The 21,881-nt window shown below is 46.6% G+C and overlaps 1 protein-coding gene across 1 annotated transcript; it reads left to right on the top strand.

Moving 5' to 3' along the window:
* The first annotated feature begins 3,837 nt into the window (after positions 1 to 3,837).
* LOC149325885 (uncharacterized) lies at positions 3,838 to 21,520 on the top strand. Its single transcript, XM_089562451.1, has 4 exons — positions 3,838 to 4,055; positions 14,485 to 14,507; positions 18,192 to 18,233; positions 21,156 to 21,520. Exons 1-4 carry the CDS (start codon positions 3,914 to 3,916, stop codon positions 21,378 to 21,380), a joined length of 432 nt encoding a protein of 143 aa, XP_089418577.1. The 5' UTR covers positions 3,838 to 3,913; the 3' UTR covers positions 21,381 to 21,520.
* Positions 21,521 to 21,881: the final 361 nt, after the last annotated feature.

The raw sequence follows: 21,881 nt of genomic DNA, 5'->3' as shown, positions 1-21,881 counted from the left end.
CTGATTCTGATACACCGGGAACGAATACCGCGGATTGCGCAACATGTTAGGGATTCCCGCGCGCCTTCGTTCACGGCCGAAGTATTTGTCGCGATCACATCGTCACGGACGCTTCGTCCTGGTAGCCTTTTTTGCAAATAAGTAACTGATTGCCAGTAATCGAATACAGAAAAACCACAACTGAATTACCGAAACGGTAATTACCACCCGGAAAAAGAAATCAGGAAAAGAAATGCATCAGACAAAAATGTAATTGGCTACAAGTAATCAGTTACGTACAACTCTGGTGGGAAGTGAGTCATGTTTTGGCTAGTAAGGCTGGCGAGTTTTGAGACGTTATCCGCGCCCTTGACGTGCAACGCCCATCCTCTACTTGTGGGCGCTCCGCGATCTGACACACATGGCACTGCCACCCTCATTTTTTTACTTCTCTGTCATTGTTTTGCGAATGATATTTTATTGCCCTGCGAATCAAAATAAGATTTTAAATAAGTTACGAAGTGGCATTTTAGCAGACTTTACAGAACGGTGATGAAGCGGTTGATAAAATAAAATGAAGCAGAAAATTTTTCAGCGCCAACCTCTGGCACACTGGACCTCAAATTAACGGTGTGTTTAGTAGGTCAGAGCCTCAGCGAGGTTCGCAGGCGTGTAGGATTGTGAAGCATTTCAGAGCACGAGCACTTTCTTAGTGAACGGTACAGAAGGTGTGCAACACAATGATTGTTTTTGAAATTTCAGCTGCCTCAATTATCTCGCGCATCAACTTTTCTCACTTGGCCAGCATCCAGTTTTTCCGTCAAAACTGGATGCCATTTGTCTAGCGTTTGTCTGGCCGGTTGTCTGGCGCTGGATATCCAGAACCTTTGTTGGTGTCTGAAGACGAGTGTCTGAAGCAGAAGTAAAAACATGCATGTTGTGCCCCAGTCGAGACTATAACTCCCAAAAGAAGGGTTGGTTGTGGCTGTTCCCTGCATCCACAATTTATCGTACCGATTAAAAAAAACAAGCAGTCGAGTTAGCGTTGATGTTTTCTCCGCACCTCAGAAGCTTCCGTGCCTGCGTAAGCGTGCCAACCGAGAACGGCAAGGCAACGAATGTTGCACAGTCAGCCATCAGAATCGCTTCGTGGACTGCACAGAAGGCACTCGGTCCTCTTGAAATGTGGTTATGTTTACAATGGGAAAACTGGCAGGTGAGCCAATGACAGGTTAGAAGAGCACCATAAGTATATGAAAAAAGCTCTCGAGAAGTTGATGATTCACTGTCATGATTGCGACCGTTCGCCCGATCCTGATCACTCTGAGCCGGTATTGACTCGCCGCGTTGTGGTAGACAGACACAGAGAAAAGTTGGTGCACGAGACAATTGAGGCCACTGGAATTTAAAAAAACTACAATCATTGTGTTAGCACACCATCTGCATTGCTCACCAAGAAACAGTTCGAGCGCTCAAATGCTTTAAAATCGTTTTTTCTTGTTCTCAGTCAGCACGTCCAATGTGAATGTGACAAAGCATCCTTTGTTCGCTGTTTTTTTGTAGGCAGCAATGTATATATTTTGACGTGCTTTTCCATAAACCTTGTTGAAAGTCAACGCTCGCGCCGTCCGATCACTTGGCCAGCATCCAGTTTTTCCGTCAAAACTGGATGCCATTTGTCTAGCGTTTGTCTGGCCGGTTGTCTGGCGCTGGATATCCAGAACCTTTGTTGGTGTCTGAAGACGAGTGTCTGAAGCAGAAGTAAAAACATGCATGTTGTGCCCCAGTAAAAACATGCATGTTGTGTTGTGTCCATTCTCATCCTTGTCATGTCTGCACTTTTTTTTCCCTTAGGGTTAATGGGATAATGCCCATGTATGCAGAATGGGTCTTCCTCTGTATAACACTCATAGATACCAGCGAGTCCTCATACCACTCCCGGCGCAGCGGTGTAGCGGTTAAAGGCCGCTGTACGATCGCTTTTGAGCCGCATGCAAACGCGTCCTTGCCGCCGTGTGCACGGGTCAAACAATGGGCCGCATGAATGCATCCGCCCAAGCGGACCAAGATGGTCGAATTCAACTTTCGGACACACGACCTGATTGCCGCATCACCGCTATTGGCTGCTGTCCCTTGACTACCAGGCCCCGAGTACTCTATTTTACCCGTGAAGGATGGCCGTCCGCGAAGCGCAGTGGGAAGCCAGACCATAAATCAGCTGGTAGCTATGCCGAGAAGCCTACAATATTGGCCGCATGTAGTTAATGCGATTGTTTATAGCAACTTCGAACATCGCCGTGGGCAACAGCGCAGAGCGACCGTTCCCCCCCCCCCCCCCCCCAAGTTGTTTTGTCGTCGTCTGCACCGATTTGACTGAGAGGCATAAAAGCTACGCTCAAATGTACGCAAGGAGTACACAGTGCCGATTTCGCGAAATTTTAATTTGGAGCCGTTTGTGATTTTTACTAGTGTTCTTTATTCCTGCTAGGATCTTCACGAACAGCAGCAAGAAGCAGCTCCCCAGGGTGAAATTCCCGTGCGTACAGCAAGCTTCCCAGCACAGTGTGTAGAGAAAGTGATCAAGGTCGGAACGAGTGCTTTTTCGACAGTTAGTAAAATCGTCTGCAGATATATGTTATATTTCAAAAGCTCACCACGAATGCCTTGTATTCCGAATGTTGAAATGAACCTCGAGGTATAGAGTTGATCGTGTTCGTGTGTGCACTGTGTTTGAGAACTGCCGTGAGTACGAAATGAACTTCGAGTTCTACAGCTAATCGCATTCGTTGTAGCGGTTGCAGTGATCGCGAGCGCAAGTCGTCGTTCCTGCGACGTAGCAATCACAAATATTTATTGTGGTTCTTGCGCTACGGTGTCAGACAATCACCGTGAGTGCGACGTGACTTTTCAGAAAGGTGTGTTTTGCGTATGCGTATGCAGAGGTACCGTGTTTTGCGTATGCAGGGGTATAGTGGGTGCGTATTACGTCCTGGTGTTTTGTGGCATAAGCACACTGGCCTTTTCGGCACTATTTCCATACAATAAAAAAAAAGCGATAGCGTAGTGCCTTGGTGCAGCGGCCAGCTAAGCTGATGTGTTCGCGCAGCCGCGAGTTTGAAACCCAGTTGCGGCAATGTTTAATTTGTTTCTGCATGGGCTGTTGCTTTTATAGGTTTCTCGAAAGTCACCTTCAAGGCCATCTAATGCGGAGTGGTGATTCGGGCAAGTTGGTTCATGGCTACAAGGAACGGCTGCAGCGCAACGAAAAAATGGACGAACACAAGCGCTGGCTACCACCAACCGAAACGGTTTTTTTTTTTATTGGGCAGTACCTGCCGTCAAGAAAAGGAAAATATTGCGTGTTGACAGTGATGAAACATTCATTGCAATCAAATAGTTGCAAGTTGATACTTAAGCGTTAAGTATTTAGTGTAAATAACCTACGTTAACTCTTTCTCCAGCAGCGCGATGGAATTTGTGCCAACGCAAGTCTCTGACCTAGTGTGGATGACGTAGGACTGGTAGATTTCCTTGGCTGTTCTTTCTTTGTATCTTCTCAAAACCTTTGCCTCAAGCGGCTTGTGTTTGCAGCCTTCAGATTTTTAGCAGTGAATGTCAATACCCACCTCACCCTAAGACGCTGCATCCCTGCTGAGGGGCGTCGCTTTCTCGATGACTGACAGCCGCCGCCGCGCACGTGTCGGAGAGCCTCGCTAGCCGGAGGTGCGTGCAGGTCTCAGCGGCTGCAATCGAGCATCCTTCGTCCGCTGTTCGGGGAGAGGAAACCCTGCACGGGGCCAGATTGCAAAGCAGCGCGTGCAGGCTTCCGACTTCCCCGCCAGTGCTTGCGACGGCGCGAGTGGCGGACACGCGGTTTCCCTCGCGGCGTGCAACTCGCCTCCGGAAGGGCCCGAGGAACGTGCGCTCCTTCGGGATGCAGACTGCGCATAAATACGCTCGATGTCCGGTACTACTCGCCGATTCTCTGCTCCACCGAGCGCGCTACATCCCTGAGGTTTGCCACCAGCCTGCAGACATGTCCCGGTGTCTTCTGCCACTCGCGGTCCTCTTAATAGGTAAGCATTTATTCTTGCGTCAGGTTGGTAGCATGGTATTGCACTCCTAGGTGCTTTAAAGCTCTCTCTGTGCAGAACTTCTACTGGGTCTCCTCGCCTGTGAAAGAGAAATGAAAAAAAAAAACAGGGCACGAAACGCTCATTAATTGATGGAATAGGATTAATTTGCTGTGACCGGGCTAACACCATCTGCCGGGCTAGTTTGTTGCGATCCATACGTATCAGCAGGGCGAACACAACACAGCGCTCCGTACTACCTTCTCCTCCTTCCTGTTTTGTGCTCGCGCTGCTGATACGTATGGATCGCTATAGAGTGAGCTTGAAAATGGTGCAGCGGAAGAATTCTGATAGGGGATATGTGGCAAGTTTATAGGCAACTCAAACACTGTGCGAGCAGAAAACATTTTCAACTTACGCGCTGCATTGCGAGTGAATAAAACGCGGCATTCTATTCTACTTCTAGGTTGCTAAAGATGACGCACACGAAACCACGGTTGCGACACAAAACGGTGCGCTGCTTGTGTTTCAGAAAGAAGCGAGGTCTAGCTTGCGAGCCCATACAGATATGCATGTCCTTCCGTCTTCTAGTTCTGGAATACATACGGCATTATGCATATTGGTAATTTTCACGACCTTGAGAGGCCGCCTCAGTGAAGCAAATCTTGACATTTAAGAACAAGTTCCGTGATAATCGTAGGCTTAACTGCGATTTTTTTTAGGTTGCAGGTATCATTACAGTGCTTGCTGGCAGTTAGCAACCATCTCCTACCAGTCCATCTTTTTATCTACCTCCTGAAAGAGGCTCACGACCGTCTAGGGGAGAGAATTGCTGTAGAGGCGGGGAGAGGGCAGGGGTACACTGAACAAGATGCATTAAGACGGTGCAGTGTTACGTTCAATTTAATAGCAATAAACTTCGAGGAACACAAAATACCCCAAACCTCGAATGGCCGACGCAGGACGACAGTTTAAAACCACGCCAAAGCCTGAAGGAACACTGAAAGTTTCTGACAAAAATAAAACGTCTGACTTAATTATGTCAAAAGTTGGCAGTGATATTAAAGGCAAATCAGGAAAATCGCACAATAGATTGAAAAAAAAACAGTAAAATTCATTAAAAGGAAAACAAAAATAGATCATAAAAAACTCAGATAAGTGGCGCACAAGAGATATGCTTTATTATGGTGGCTGAAAGTGTGTCTAAATTTCTCTCAAGTTAGGTGTCAGAACTAGGGTAGCAGGTGCGTGGTGCGGCGTATAAAATCTGGAGCGTGATAAGAGATAACTAAAATGCTGGGCACAGAAACTTGTGCGGGTGGTCTCGGTAATAACACCTTTTTTTTCTTAATACTGTTGTATGAGCGAGAGAAAAGGAACATGAAATGGGAGGCAGGCGTTTTAAAACATCCGACGTGAAAGCGAGGAAGTGGACAGCTGGCGCGTGGTTTTGAGGGATGTTAAAATCAGTGCACTTGGCGCTAACGATGGCCAGTTGCGCGCATGAATGCCAAAGCATGAACTGTTATATTTTCTCCGGTATTATAGAGCACTAAATATAAAAATTGCACTTCCGCAGTAAATAACCAGATTGTGATGTCGTGTGAGTTGGTAAAAAAATAAATACACTAGGTTTAACTCCCTAGTAAACACATTCTAAATGCGTAACCACCATTGACAACTGCTTACTAGAACATACGCCATATTTTAAATCTCTTGGCGCAGTCTTTGGTAGGCAACCGCACCAGTAATTTAATTGATGAGTAGTGGGGTGAAGCCGGTATCCGTGTGCTCAGGCAGGTGGCTTCTCTGACAGAAATGTATTACGCATTTTGTACTTCTCCTTTCTCTAGCAGCCCCTTCTCATGCTAACTAGGATCACGGGGATGAACGCACAAGATTTACCTCGGATCAGTCCCAGAATTACAGAAAAGATCATTAAGAATTGCAACGCATTTTAAGCTGGATAACTCTTGCAAAACCATTATTCGATGCCTCACTTCGCAAGAATCAGCAAGTGTAAATATCATTTGTAAGATACGACCACCCCTTCGATTTATCCCACTCTCACACATCATCAGGAACTACCAGAAATCAAACACTGGGAAATTATAATCTACCGTTCAACCTCAACGTATGTGCAGAACGACAGCTATCTTCCATAGGTGCTAAAATATGGAAAACAATTATCCACAATATGATCCGAACTATGCTCTTACTATTGTGATACATTCCAGCGGCTAAACAAGACAGGGACGAAGGTAGACGAGACAGGACGAACACCGGCGTTCGTCCTGTCTCGTCTACCTTCGTCCCTGTCTTTTTAGTCGCTGGAATGTATCACAATAGCACTACCAACCAACTAGCCCAACTTTCTACGCTTATGCTCTTACGGCAACCAAGTTCTTTAAGTACATGAAATTTCTAAGTGAACTTAGTAGTGCAGAACGTTGTGATAGTTGGTGTTGCGACATATTCAGGAAACCTTTGCGCAGGTTAGCACAGGACAGGAGAAACGACTAGTTTTCTAACGACATAATTTTATTGAAAACGGCAGAGCTTTAAAGATAGACAGGCCATCACAATGCCATGAAGATAATGACTCGCCAAAACATTGTAAAGCCATCATCAAAACCACTCCAACGGATATCACACAGCGCGAAATCACGGGAAGGCATGTGCAGCTACTTAAAAAACCGGATGAATCATGAAAAACGACAGAACAGGAAGTAATATCGTATCGAAGATTGAGAGACGGCAGTCATTGAGCGAGGAAACCGGCGAGCCAAACGAGTGACAGCAAAACAACGAAAAGCTGCATATTACTTTCCTTACGATCAGCTACCGACTAGCCCATACCAAGATTTTGATCGATTGCTTCCTAAGATTTTGCCTGCGAGCAGGAACAGGCGGCATGCGCCCGTCTTCCGCCGGCCCCGACGCCAGCGGTTTTGCTGCGCAGCATTATAACGCCGATGTCAGACAAAGGTGTCCGTTGGCGGAGTTCTCTGAAGCCTCCGTAAACCACTTCCCACCGTGCGCAGGCGGCAAAATGAAGAGAAATCCCCTCGGGAAGAACCCACACGCTGGCTAGCGTGAACATGGGAGTTTTGACACGGGCGGGAAAATGCGGGTAGTCACCACGGAAAGAACCAGGAGGGTTGCAACTGTGGAATGTGTAGGGGGATGAGGAAAGTGCACTGAGAAGAGGAACGGAGGTACCAGAGCAGCGCACGTGCCCGGATGCCTCTCTTCCGTTGCAGTGGTTGTGTGCGAGCTCCTCTTGTCGATTTAACAGCCCTGTGCGGGGCATGTGAGTAGGCACAGAGAAGACTAAGCGTGAAATAAAAAGGGTGTAAAGAAATGTTTGTGATGTGTCTTGTCATACAAAAAAAAAAGGAATAAAAGTCTAATGCTACGCATTTCCGTCGGAGCAGCGCATCGATCACCTCACAACTTTTCTTTTTGCCGTGTAGCTATTCACGTGCCATCTGGCCGCATCACGCAGCGGACAGCTCGGCTGAACAAGTCGTTCCCATGATGTAGTCAAAAGAAGGCCTATTTCTGCCATCCGTCGCACATTTGTATGTTTTTTTTTATTTGCAGTAGTAAGCAACTTCCATATATCTGGTATAGTTATACTGCGAAAAAATTTAAACATTGCAATTTTTTCCACAAATTTACTTAGACTTGCTTTGCTTTGTAACATTTCTTCCCGGTACTTGATGGTATAATCTTTTCATTCCATCTTTTCAGCCATTTGTGCGCCTGACCACCGTTGCAAAGCTTGCAGCATGTACACTCGACGTGTAGCTTTATCTTTCTTGAAGGCATCAAAGCCTGCACCTCTGCACTCTCTCTCTCTTTATCTATTGTGCGTGCTCGATTAAAAATAACACCAAAAATTTATTATGTATATCGCCAAAACGTATTCTGAGGGCGCCGGTCTTTCGGTGGAAGATTCTGGGAGCAGGAATAGTACAGGGGCTTTGGAACGGACATTCTAGCACTGGAATTTCAAAAAGAGGTTTCTCGTGTGGTGACTTTTGGAGTAGGTGGACTATGGCACGAGGAGAACGGTGCCGGAGCTTTTGCAATGGGTGTGCTTTACCGTCCAGTGTCTGTCAAAACACTGCAAGCGTTCCACTAGAGCACAGAAACTTCATGTTCCCAAATATCTCATTCTGTAGCTGGTGAGAGCGAAAAAAACGCGGCTCTAACAAGCAAAAACTCATATTTGAAAAAGAGGACTCTATCAAGGAGGGCATCAGCTATAGCGACATGAGTGAAAACAGCGCGAAAGTAGCCCGAAGGCAAAACGAAGAAGGGACAGGAAAGAGCGCTGTACTGGCAACTGAATTTTTATTGAGCGAAACTCGTACAATATATAGGAAGGCAGTGGAAAAGATAATCAGGTGCAGTCAAAGTCACATGGTGTAAAGAGCCATAAAAGCGATAAACACATAACAGGGTGAAAAAGCTAAAAGTCAACTGAATCTCAAAAGGGATGATAACAAAATGAGAAAAAAATTGAGAAAAAAGTACACTCGATGACTATGAACAGTTAAAGTAACAAGGTGTAAAGGGCCATAAGAACAGATAAAACCTGAATAGCAGGTAACAAGAATAAAACCGACAAAAACTGACGAAATGAAATTGTGGAAGGAATAGCCATCAAGTGTACTTTTTTCTCTTTTTTTTTCTCATTTTGTTATCATTCCTTTTGAGCTTCAGTTGACTTTTAGCTTTTTCACCCTGTTATGTTTTTTATTGCTTTTATGGCTCTTTACACCATGTGACGTTGACTGCATCTGATTATCTTTGCCACTGCCTTCCTATATATTTTACGTGTTTCGCTCAATAAATATTCAGTTGCCAGTTCAGCGCACTTTCCTGTTCCTTCATCGTTTCGCCTTCGGGCTTCGTTAGCGCTGCTTTCACTCATGTCAGAATGAACCAACTAGCCCAGCAAAAAGTTCTGCATCAGCCATAGGGCCGCACAGGTCTGAGAGCAGACTCTCAGGACTACTCGAGATGGAATGGACACGGATAGGTAACGTAGATGCTCTGCACGACATGCATGTGAAAGAGGCCAACACTCACGGAAAACAAGGAAAGCGCAGGGGAATGACCATCTCATTTATTTTGATTTGTGATGTTGATCAAATGGGACATTATGAATGAAAATAATTTAAGGCTGAAATACAATTGTTTACAAAATAGAGGAAAGATATGGCTGCGGCATAGCACAGGTAACCCTGGTTATGCAAGCGAAAGCTTTGGTATCACCTGGTTAAGCCTATAAGTTCAGCTGTGGTTAGGCCTGGGTAGGCATGCAGACCTATGCCAAGGCTGGCCGTTAGACAGACTAACACACGCTTAGCCGTTGTTTAGCAGCATTTTATTGCTACCTTTTTGGCTTAATGGCTGCGAACACCGATCAGTGGTCGGTAAAGTAGTTCTTCTCAAAACTAGCCACAGAATAGGTCAAGGCCAGCGATTTCCTCCGAAAGACTAGATCTCTGTTAGTTCCGCTCTGGGCTGTCTGAACGCTCTGGTCAGACATTAAGTCCATACCAAACTTTTGCTTCATCTTCTCTTTGAACCCATCTGCCACTGACTTGGGGAGCCAGTTATGCACCATTCATTAAAATAATTGGAGTCTAGAACATTGTCAACGCCAACGCCAATGAACACAATGAGCGTCGATGGTCTATAGCTTCAGTGCCGCGTTTGTGCCACAACGTTGTAAATGCCTAGGCATGCAGCGCCCACCTGTCACTACCGCCACGCAGAGTAAAGCGGGACTGAGAGGGACTGTCCCAGGGGGCCACTTTTGCGTCTTTATTTTGCTTTTGAAGCTCCCGCTCTTCATCATTTTCTGCTGCCCGTTTAGTGCGTTTACGCTTTATAGCGATTGTTAAATCTCAGGCACGGTTGGCAATGTCAAGCGGATGATCAGACTCGACCTGACGTCTGCGAGTACCCACTCTCGAGGTCGTCTGCTTCGAATGGCCTGTACTTGACTAGTGACAATTGATCAAACAAAAGTTTCATTGACATAGATAATTAGTTAATTAATTATTAGCAAAAACCATTGGAGTGTTGAATATATACATGCAAAGGCGCCCTGCTTTTTTGCTGTCCGATGTCAATGCACGTTAAAGATCTTCTGGTGGTCAAAATTTTTCCGCAGCCCTCGAGAATGGCATCTGTTCCGTCTTTCATTTTTCACTCCTAATTTCCTCCCTTTCCCCATGTTGCGTTTGAGCTCTGCACCGGGAAATTAGAGACTTACTGCGTGTTTCATTCCCTAAAATCACACTTCAATAATTTTCATTTATGGGGATCGTTCACATGAACTATCATCGCACAGCACATCAGCGCCTTTTGTGTGTCGCCTGCATCAAAATGCGGCCACCGCGGGCGTACTCGAAACGGGTACTCTGGCTCTGTACGTATACTTTATAATAGACAGAAATCCCTCAAATATAAATCTTCCTAACACCTTTGGTTTTTTAATTAGGTTTTTAAATGGCACACAGCGTCAGGCTCTTCCCTTAGGCAAACCCAAATAACGCAGCCTGTCAAAGGACACTCATCATTCACTGAAGTCACAGAAAAAGGTGCTCTTATGCTCTGGTAATAAAATGACGAGAATAATACAGACACAGAACGGAATGCACAATGATCACGCACTGATTTGGTTTGGTTTATGAGGTTTAACGTCCCAAAGCGACCTAGGTAATGGGGACGCCGTAGTGAAAGACTCCGGAAATTTCGACCACCTGGGGTTCTTTAACGTGCACTGACATCACACAATACAAGGGCCTCTAAATTTTCGCCTCCATTAAAATTCGACCACCACGACCGGGATCGAACCCGCCTCTTTCGGTTCAGCAGCCGAGCGCCATAACCACTGTGCCACCACGGTGGCCTCACGCACTGATTTCTAGAACCTTCACTGTGCGGCCAACATGTAGCGAAAGACGCACATGCACACGATACATTCTCTTCGGATACCCCCCCCCCCCCCCCCCTCTTTTCCGACGGTCTGACATCGCTAGCCGATGGCACATGGAGCCAAAGGGCGGGAATCCACCGCCGTGCATGGCAGACGGCATCGTGTTCAGACGGTGCCGTTCCTCCTACGCTGTCCAGACGTTGTTTGTCCGTAGCGTGGCGCGCAGAAGTCGTGACTGCAGCATTTGTCCTTGTCTAACGCCACGAATGCAAGGCGTCGACGGGAGCACGCTTCCCAGCGTCGATTAAGCGCCCTTCAGAAAAACAATCGTACTCCGGGTGGCATTATCCTCCGTGGCCGCGGCCTTGACTTCTGCGCATGCGTGACATGGCGCAAGTTGATTTTTCCACGTGGCGCCTGCCGATGTCACTCGCAACCTACGCTTCGCGTGCGGCACTTTCCCATCGGACAGCGGCAGGCGAACGGAGCGTGTGAAGAACATCGATATTGATACGTGCGCCTGCCACACTTCCATTGATTTTGTAAAGATGTACTGCAGCGACTCGTTCCAAGCACTGGCTGAACTACCTTTTCCACAAGAACGTAAGAAATCAAAAGACGCTGAATACGCCGGGCCATGCGAGTCCCCTCAACGTGTGCTCAGACGATGTTCGCTTGAACGGCGCTGATGGAAGCGCGAAAATTAGCTGCGCGTAGAGTGATACGAACTTGTGTGAAATATAACGTGGCCAAGCACAACCAACCACATGGCTTCAGTGCATTTTGATAGCAGGAGATGTCGACATTAAATCGTTTCTTTTTTCAACATCGTCCTCATAAACGAATAGTCAGGCGCAGCGTGAACTGGTCCCGCAGAAGGTGCCAAGTCCCGGTGCACTCTTAGGGGACTTAGGGGACGCTAAAGCATTGCCTTTTAGGGTAGAACGCGATGGCTCAATCTATCAATACTCTCCATAAATCAACACAACACACACGCACACACAAAGCGCCCTGATGGAATTTCTCACTAACAAGCATGCACAACAATTAATCGATGCTCCACCGACCTTTTAAACGTCGGTATATCGAACATACACTCATCACATTGTTCAAGTACAATGACCATCGCAACATTCGCATTTATTTCGTATCATTACCTAATTCAAAATTAGAAAAATTCTGGGGGGGGGGGGGGGCACTTTGCTGGCCTAAAGAGAGGTGAGGCGAAAGCCTTAAGCGCAGTGTTGCTGCTTGTGTCACTGATGTGCTGTTAAGATGTTAAGCTTCGCCTCTAACAGTAAAACGCGACAGCGTCTTGCAACGCTGCAGGGAGTCCTTAGAACGCCATCGCCCGTTCGGTTCTACGCCTTGCTCGTCGGTAAAATGGTTTTTGAGGAGAGGAAATGTATCTGTCTCGCATACCTCGGTGGACCCCTGAACCTCGCCGCAACGGGAAGGGAGGTAGATGTGAGGGAACGAAGACACCGTATTCACTAGACGCCTCTTTGTTGATTCCAAACCATCGAGCTGGAATGGCGGAGTTGTTAGCATGCTCGTCTCGCACTCCGGAGACCGGGGTTCGATTCCCGAACTCAAACAATTTTCTACTGGGTTTGATTTATTCATCTGGCTTGACTAGAAAGTTTAATTAGGCTAATTGGGTAATTAAGTAATTAACTAAACTCATTCCCACTTGGAGCATCACTATACGATCCTTTTAATTGGTTGCATGGTTAGCAGCCAAAGTGCAACTGGCCCCGTTTGAAATTCGTGCACTGTGACGTCATGACCGTTTAGACCAATTGAAAAGCGTGAAATTTCTGTCGACAACTCCTGCTTACAACGATGAGGCATTACAGGCTTCCGCCTTAATACTCACAATCACTCATTTGCGCAGCTGTACATATATCTAAGAAACTTCACAGAGTCAAAGACGACAACGCATTCAGCAGGTCCACCTTCATTCAGCTTGAGCCAGCAGAACTTTGTGGCCTATGGGTAATGAGCTCGTGTCGCAATCCGAAGGTCCTGGGTTTCGATCTCCACTCAGGTTCAAATTAACCCAATTTTCGTTTTGGCTCAGTCCCTTTCCTTTGCTTACAGGAACTCCCTGAGAAATGTGGCGTCATTCCGAACGTTCATGGACTTATTCCTGCATTTCATTAATTCCTTCCTTGCATTGGGATTCTTCGCTCGCAGCCAGCGACGACGACGCTGGCGTTTCTGCAAAGCGGAACGTTTAACGCTGTCTGTGGCGTCATTCCGAACGTTCATGGACTTATTCCTGCATTTCATTAATTCCTTCCTTGCATTGGGATTCTTCGCTCGCAGCCAGCGACGACGACGCTGGCGTTTCTGCAAAGCGGAACGTTTAACTCTGTCGCTTTGAAATGGAGCGATCGTTATTTGCTAACACAGTTTCTGATAGCGAATGAACGATTTTGGTGACCGTGCATCTTTTGAGTTCGGGCTTCCATAACGAGTGTGAATTTCGCAATGCTTCTGGACTTCCGTCTTTTCATGACGGAGTGAGCTTTCAACCAAACTGCCGCGTAGAAACAGATGCATGCTTGCTTACTTCAAGAAGAATAACGCATTTGTCTGGTTTGAATATCATGTACCTAGCTGAGCCTCTAATTTTGCAGTGTACTCTCAATGTCACCACACGAATGAACATGTATTGCACAGCGTCACTGTTACTGTTACGAGACATGCAACATCTCCGCGCCATGTACAGCATTTGTTCATTTCTCAAAGACTATTTTTAAAAGCAACGAACAAGGACTTATTTACAACTACACCAAAGGAGGAAACACTAGGCGGAGAGCATTCAAACGAGAGGCTTGCTTCTCCGCGATCGTCAGCGTGTGTTCACCGACCTTTCGAGCGCCCGCCCCCACACACAAATCACCGTCACACATCGACACTACTTTCCTTCAGAGAGCGTAATGGGCGCTTCGCAGCTTTTACTTGGAACGGGCCGAGGCATCCTTCCCTCTCACGCAGTGGGTAGCTTGTCGTCCTGTGCCGTGATGACATATTGGGAGAGGGAGGGCGTCACTGTAGTGAAATCTCTAACAGCATTTGTGTAATATTTACGCTTCCAGCACAACTCTTCCTTTCTTATCTGTTTTCTGAACAGTCCGGCGGAAAATCACTTGTAAGAGCTAACGCGCGAACTGGCAAACATTCTAGCTTCCAAGCATTCCTTGGGTTCCGGTAGTACGAGCACTCCATCAGATAATATATAACTCCTCATAAATAATCATTAAAAATAAACTTTAAAATCAGCGGTGTCATGTAAAAAAATATCCCAAACTTCAAAAACTCATAAACAACGGGCGACATGCGTTGTCACAGCGGGTGACCAAGCAGACACACCAATCACATGCACTGGTTTAGTGTCCGGGCCTAATTGTTAGAGTAGGTGATTTTGTTCTCACCATCTTCTTTCTTTCTCTATTGCAGTTGCGGCGGTCGTCAGCGCTGACGTGAGTGTTGTTTACACGTATTTACAGTTGTATTTTGAATGCCTTTCGTAATTTTCGCGTTATTGCTGCTTTTACTTCACCAATGCCTCCGATGGTGTCGCGTGTCGCGCATAAATCAGTGTCGCGCGCGAAGCAGACATACCGATATCAGTCATTCTTTGTTAGGGCACAGAAGAGGACGAAATCACGAAGGTTCACCAGTCTTCAAAGCGACACTGAAGAGAGACTGAAGATGGGTTTAGTCGATAGAATATGAGGTTCTAACCACAAAAAGACCATTCTTACTAAGAACAAAGCTCTTGTAAGGTAGAAGAGTGCAAGAACTAAAATACAGTTATCGCCGCCACAGGACAATCTCGCAAGCAGAAGCGCGATGACCCAATAGGAGTACAGAAAACACTGATCTCTGAGGCTGACAAACGTGTACGAAGGTTACGCGTTTGATCGATATTGAAGTATACAGGTTTTGCTTTGAAACCAATAGTGCCCTTTTATCTTTCGAGGAAGACGGAAAAAGACAACCTGAATGATGCAAGTAAAAAAAAAAACTGCAATTGGCGGCGCAACAGGCGGTCAGCTGAGTTTCGGTAGGATTTGTGGTGCCTCGCGGCTGTCTGCTTGGCGCCCCTACGTGGTTCCGTTTTTCGTACGGCTTGATTTACAAGGGAGGAGCAGGAGGGAACCTCCAAGTGCCTTTACAAGTGCGCCTCGGACGAAGTTCATGCAACGACATACACGTGCGCAAGGAAAAAGAGCTGCGGATAGCTGATGTTCGTTTCGTCAACCTACCATGACGCTGGGCTGCATAATCAGCCCTACGAGGCCAATTATTGCACTATACAAATATGCCAGCATGTACCATCCTCTACCTATTTTTTATTCGTGACGGTGGCTCAGCGTTGACAGCGACGCTGCTAACTCCTCGGCGTTCGGACTTTCGTGCCGGACCCGTCGCTTCAGCCCTCAAAATCATCACATGCTGTTTAGGGTTGAAGACGCCGAGGTGTAGGCCGGAGTTGTTTGAGAGAACATTGTTGTAATCGGGAACAGAATCTCTCGATAAGGTTGATGCACACGTAAATGAAGGGAGGACGGCTGATAGAGGCCATTAATGTACGTCAGGCAGTACTTTTCATATCGGCTGCTGCTACAAGGCTCCGCAGCCCTCGCAGCCAGCAATCACGGAGTCCCCGTTTCCGCCACTTTCCTTTACTGTTCTTCTATTTCGTCACAATAGAGCCCCGAGTTGGAATTGGAGCAGCCGGAAAAAGTTTTATTGAGAAAGCAATACTATGACAGGTCTAGCCGCTCGTCGCGTGGGCCGTGGAGCCTTCTGCTCCTCGAGGAGCCGCCACTGCGCCTAACAGATGGTGTGACGTTAGCCCCTTCGTTGATATGGCGACGCGTGATTTCAGCTTGCTCTCGCCACCGCAGCCAGGAGGAGCCGGTTGTGCGGCGCTCCTCGAGGTTCTCGCCATGGAAGTCACCGACGAAGAGTCTATATTCGAATCTAGTTGCTCTGCTGCTTCTGAGCAGTTTAACTCTAAGGCGACAGCCAAGCAAGCTAGGAAGAATGCAAGAAAGAGGCTACAACGTGCCCAAGAAACGGAAAAACAACGAGAAGAACGGCTGCGGAGACGACGAGAAGCCGAAGCATCTAAACAACCTGTATCGTGTTCAGAAGCGGGGATTAGGCAAGCTAAACGGAAGGAAGTCAAGCAGAAACAACGTGCCCAGGAAACAGAGGAACAACGAAAAGAAAGTTTGCGAAAACGATAAGAATCAGAAGCAGCTAGGCAAGCCACTTCAAGTTCAGAATGAGAGTCCAGCCGTGCTATACGGAATGAAGCTAGGAGACGTAGACGTGCCGAGGAAACAGAAGAACAACGGGCCGAACGTCTTGAAAAGCCGAGGAGGAGAGGCTTCCGCAACCAACCAGGTGTAACCAGAGCTAAACCACACCAATATTTTTCAACTTCGAATCCAAATTACTCAGCAATAACTGCACCCGTCGCTGCCCGACAAGCAGAAACAAAGCCAAGAAATGCCGAACTAACGGAATTTACTAACAAAAAAAAAATTGATAGCGATGTCCCCAGTGTCCCTTTAAGATGTGGATAACGCGTCCAATGTTCCTTGTTTTCGTTGGTTCTTGGACACAATTCGAATTGTAAAAAAATGCGCTCTTCGCAAGAACGAATTTCTATTTCCAAACGTTCTTCCTCTTAGTTAATGTTATGCAGCAAGACGCATTAAAAAATTTTTGAAGACTAAAGCTGTAAGTGGAAATAAATTGGTCTGGTTCAGAACATGCAGATATATTTTTTTCTACCAAAGAAATGATAAGGAAAGAAAGAGTGGCTCGAAAACTGATAAACTTGTGACCAAATTTAAGCCTCCTGCGTATCAGCAGTTTTGAATTGCACTTGCAGCTAATATAAGCTGCTATCGATTCAGTAGGAGACTACAATGTTCTGATATATTTTCCAAGCAGCAGTAACTGCGTTGCCTCCAATAACTTTCATAATTAGGTTGAAGACCACATTTCCCATTTCTTTAAATATCTGAGAGGGACATAGTGACCCAGGCTCCGAGGTAGTCCAATTGTTTTTAAAATAGTGTGTAAAATTTATTTTCGCACTGCTTTTTCGCTCTACGTCTTATTTGCACGCGGCACTAATAACGGCAAGTGAAACAGCTTTCACCTCCATTTTCTTGTGGCCGTTCACGACCACAAATGCGTTGCTTCCACTCAAGCCAACTAAATGTTTCTCGGAAAGAATGGTACTTGTAGGGCTGGCATAATTACTCAAGGGCAGCCATTAAGCATTCTCAGAAAGTAGAGTGGGCTCCTCTCAACGCTTTTTCACTGTGTTGCAGATCTGCTTGCTGGGAGAGTTGGTGCATAGCTTTTTTGGGATGGCGTTGCGCACACAAAATAACATACACAGGAAAGAGCAGAAGACAGAGCGACAACTATCAACTGAATTTATTTCTTATCAAATCCCGCTCAACTGTGGATGCGTGTATGTCGGCAAAACTGGACGCTGCGTCAATGAACGCGCAGGGGAGCATGGTCTTTCTGTACGAAAAAGAGACAGGGCGAACTTGCCTGCCCATTGCATTTCATGCTCTAGTTGTGAGCGATTGCTCAAAGACATCAAGATTCTGGGCAAGAGTTAAAACAAAATAGCCCACGAACTTTTAGATGCTTTCCACATCGAAGATAAAGGCGACAATTGTGTTAGCGATACCTCGGTCACCTTATATGATAGGGAAAGGAATTTTATCCGTGGCTTTTGCTTACCTATGCAGGCTTGACTTGCTATCCCCTCCAACCCCCCCCCCCCCTCGTTTTTCACCTTTTTTCCCTCTCCTCATTCTTTTTTGCATTTGTGAATGCTGCATATATATTCTGTTGTGAAAGCAATAAATTCAGTTGATAGTTTGCGCTCTATCTCTCTTCTGCTCTTTCCTGTGTAAGCTTTTTCGTCTGGGCAGCGCCATCCCAAGGAAGCTTTCACAGTGTCTAACCTCCTGACACTCACTCCGCAACTCTTTGGCATTTTTGTGCTTTTCAAACTCTGGAATGCGTCCATAAACTTTCCTTTCGTGCTGTTAAGAAACGCAGCTTCACGTAACTGCTTATTCTGCTAATTTGCATTTCTTTTTCGCGTTTTGCAGCGTCGACTACCAAAGTTCAACTTCAGACCGCAGCCCAGCCGCGTAAGTATTCCTCTTTACAGTGAGAACGGGAGTCAGTGCAGTGTAGCTATTAGGCACTGCAACAATTACTACCCACCTGCATTGACTATAGATTAGACAAGGCAACAAAAGATGTCTTCATGACGTACAGTGTATTGCTTTAGGCAGCTGCGTGTCTTCGACAGTGTGCACTACTGTCGCTTTAATTGCTTTGGCCACAGCGAACTGCGCTGCTTTCGTTACAATCTCGTGTTGTGTATAAGCGTTCAAACCAACGCAGCAGGACTTGGTGCATGGGTGGTTGATTCCTATAAGTGAAAAATACCGAAGCACCGACTTAACACATAGACGAAGTAAGAGGCCCTTAAATAAACAGCGCGAACGACGACAAGCACAAGATACTAGGAAACGGACGACACAGCGCTGTTTCCTTGTCCCTTGTGCTTGTCGTCGTTCGGGCTGATTATTCAAGGTGTTTTACCAACTAGCCTGCCAAATCGTGTTAACGTAAGAGGCACGCTGAAAATTAGAGCTAGTCGATGTATCTCACTGCACTGTGGCCTGATTTGTGCTCTTGTGTATTTTTCTCAAATGAGCATAGCCTGCTGATGCCCGTTACGTCCTGTCGAGCCGCACCTCGATCAACCACCTCAACGCCGTTGACTGCACTTGTGGATGAGCATGATTCCTTGCTAAACGTGGAGCCTGGTCTCCAGTCTCACCAATCGCCTTTTTTTTCTTTTATAGATGCTGCAATCACTGCAAGATATCTATTGTAAGATGTGAGAAAACAGTGCAACGAAAATATAAACCCAGACAAAGAACGAAATAAAAGTTAAAACTTGGTCACCTCGCATTAAGAATCCCAGGGCGGCTGTTTGCGGGTGTATGCGTACTGGAGACGCAACTTGCTACAGAAGTGTGAAAGTGCGAACTCATGACTCCGGTATCTCTACGGCCTCTTTACAGAAAGTGCCACTGAAAAGGTTCAATGCGCATCATTACGTGATAGGCCTTACGCGCGCCCAGCCACGTTATCGTCTTCTAAGACTGAAAGTGCGACGTGTACCGTATGCTATCATGCGGAGCTGGCGAAACTAGGTTGCCTCGATCGATGCAACGTTTTTTTTTTTTTTGGTAGGATGGCGACTCATAGTATCCAGTTAGGAGACGCCATTTTGAAACACATGCGTCGCCTCTACCCACACAAAAGAGAGGAAGGCTCTAAAACTCAATTTCAACTAAGACATCGATATCTGCAAGCATTATTGGATTCTATCATGTGTCAAAGATAAGAAATACTCATTTCCGCAAAAATACTTCGATGTGGCTCAGTGAGCACGTGCTTCAAAATGTCGCTAGCAAAAGCACTTTCGCCCTATCGCCCTCTTCCCCTTCTCGCATACCCTCCACTCGCTCCATTGACCTCTTTTCAACCCTTGCTTCAGCGGACAGTGCGACCGACACACTGTGACGAAAGGAAACAGTGACAGCTGTCGCTATAAAGGTAAAGTCAGTCGCGTCACTTGAAGATTTCAGCGTGTAACCAACAAGCCACACTAAGAGGAAGGAACGAAAATAACGGGTTCGAGGCGGGCGATATAATGAAAGACAGTCTGGATTATAAGAAACGCAAAATATATTCAAACAAAACTAGAAGAAAGCGTTGCCAATTATACCTTTGAAATTTTTTCACAAGTCGGGAGGTTCCACCGTTGGTCTTCGCTGAAGGAAAACGATTTCCCGACATTCTTCGCGCGTTATTCGGTTTCCTTTGTATATCATTCTTTGGCGCAGTGAATCAAGGTATTTGTAGAAAAAACAACTTACGTGGAATGCATTCTATAAAACTCACCTAAAATTTCATGATCTCATGGTTTCTTTTCGCTACAGAGACAAGTAATCTCTTTTAGAGCGAAACCTCTATTAACTTCGTATAAGTCATTCAGAGGGTACCACGGCAGCCATAACGCGTTACGCGTTTCGCTTGTGAGGTGGAGGTGCCCAACGTGAGTCGAGGCAGTCACTGCCACTGTTCCCTTCCTCAAAACTATACGGCGTCTGTCACTGCCGCCGTTCATACTCTCCCGTCGATGTGAAAGAATTAAAGCACACCGGCGCCTTTCGCCCCCATAGATACGCGGCCGGCGCGGTCAGCTTCGATCCCGGGTACTGCAGGTCAGTAGCCGAGCGCCGCAACCACTGAACGATTGTGCCGATGCTGCTGGTGGTATGCTGGCTCATAAGCCCAGTGGTCAAGCGAGTGCGAAACTGAGAGGCTAAGCCAAGTATCTGCTCGAAACAAACAGGCAAAAGAAAAGTAGTAAAACATGCTCGAAAAGAGAGGCGAAGCCGGGTGGCTAAAGGTGCGCGAAAGAGAAATCAAAGTCAGATAGCCATTTGTGGATCAGTTTGGCTCGTCGCGTGTATAAAATATCCTAGCGTGTATAAAATACCCTTGTGACAGCGTTACCGCCCTCCGTGCATGCATGCGCCACACCGACCTTGCCAGAAACGCGAATAATTCCAACTGGGTCTCCCCGATCAATGCGCTAAGCCGAAGCGTAACTGTACTTATTCTTTGCGCGGTATCTTGCCTGCATTTTTCAAGATTTGTACGTGAAGTGAGCTACCTTTTATTTACTTTTGATGTTCTGGTCCATTTTAAAAGAACACCCTGCCCACCAGGAATTCCCTCACTATGCCCATGAGAAGCTAGCAGGAGGACTCGAGTATTGAACGCTATATGCGCACAGCGCGGTCACTAGTCGCGTCGGAACGAATATTCGTTAGCTGGACAACAGGCGTTCCCTAGACTTTTACCTGTTGGTTACAAGAAATGTGCGATCTTTTCTCGGGATACATGTAACCCGAGACTTGATGCTGAAATGGTTGTGACCCAGACGGGGATACTATAGCCAGCGAAATTTGCTATCATTGCAGTTCCGCTATGACGTGAAGGCGGCAGCGGGGGGCCGCAACCTCCGAAACTTCGAAGGCGGTGCCGAGGTGAGCGGCGAGTACGATGTGTACCGAGCCAAGAACGGAGCCAAGGTAGTCGTGGGTGGTGGCGTTTCTCAGGATGTGCTGCGCTACCAGGGGAAGACGTACAAGGGCAAGCCAGAGGCCAACGTGGGCATCGGAGTCGAGATTCCTATTGGAAAGTGAAGAGCGTACCGAGCCTTTCGCTTGGCTCTCCTGCTCGAAACATAGCACCTACCACCACCGTGCTCGCTGCACTGCAAAGATTTTAGTTAAAACTGTCGCCACGTCATCTCGGCCGACTAATAAACACTTTCGAGTGTCAACTTTGTTGTACGGCAACATGTGTGAACTTTTTCTCTCACTAAGAACTTTAACACCTGCACTGGACTTTCATGAAGCTGCACGCTTGCTCATGAACACGCTAGAAGGGATCATCAAGGCTGTTTAGTACTGTGCTTGACAAGCTGAAAAGCCCTGGCATCGGCACAGGGTGCCCACTTAAGGAATCTGGGGTACGTTTCCACACACATGCGTCAATCGCATCCTGTTGACCAGACAGCGCAAATAACTTAATGCTGCTGGTATAAACTGCATTTAAGTGGCAGTTGGGATCCTTTTCGGCAATACGCAGCTGTGGCAGCCACTCTGAGAGTTGCGACTTCCTCTGTCGCCAAATAGGTTTAA

The sequence above is a fragment of the Amblyomma mixtum genome, chromosome 10 (genome assembly GCF_055824585.1).
Source record: "Amblyomma mixtum isolate Tamu chromosome 10, ASM5582458v1, whole genome shotgun sequence".
NCBI classification, from domain to species: Eukaryota; Metazoa; Arthropoda; class Arachnida; order Ixodida; family Ixodidae; genus Amblyomma; species Amblyomma mixtum.
The sequence above is the reverse complement of the archived record's forward strand: the minus strand, read 5'-3'. Positions and strand labels throughout refer to the sequence as shown.

Coding starts and splice junctions, on each gene's coding strand:
- LOC149325885 (XM_089562451.1), top strand. CDS start 3,914: ATGCAGACTGCGCATAAATACGCTCGATGTCCGGTACTACTCGCCGAT. Junction 14,508..18,191: donor CGGCGGTCGTCAGCGCTGAC/GTGAGTGTTGTT, acceptor CGCGTTTTGCAG/CGTCGACTACCAAAGTTCAA. Junction 18,234..21,155: donor TCAGACCGCAGCCCAGCCGC/GTAAGTATTCCT, acceptor CTATCATTGCAG/TTCCGCTATGACGTGAAGGC.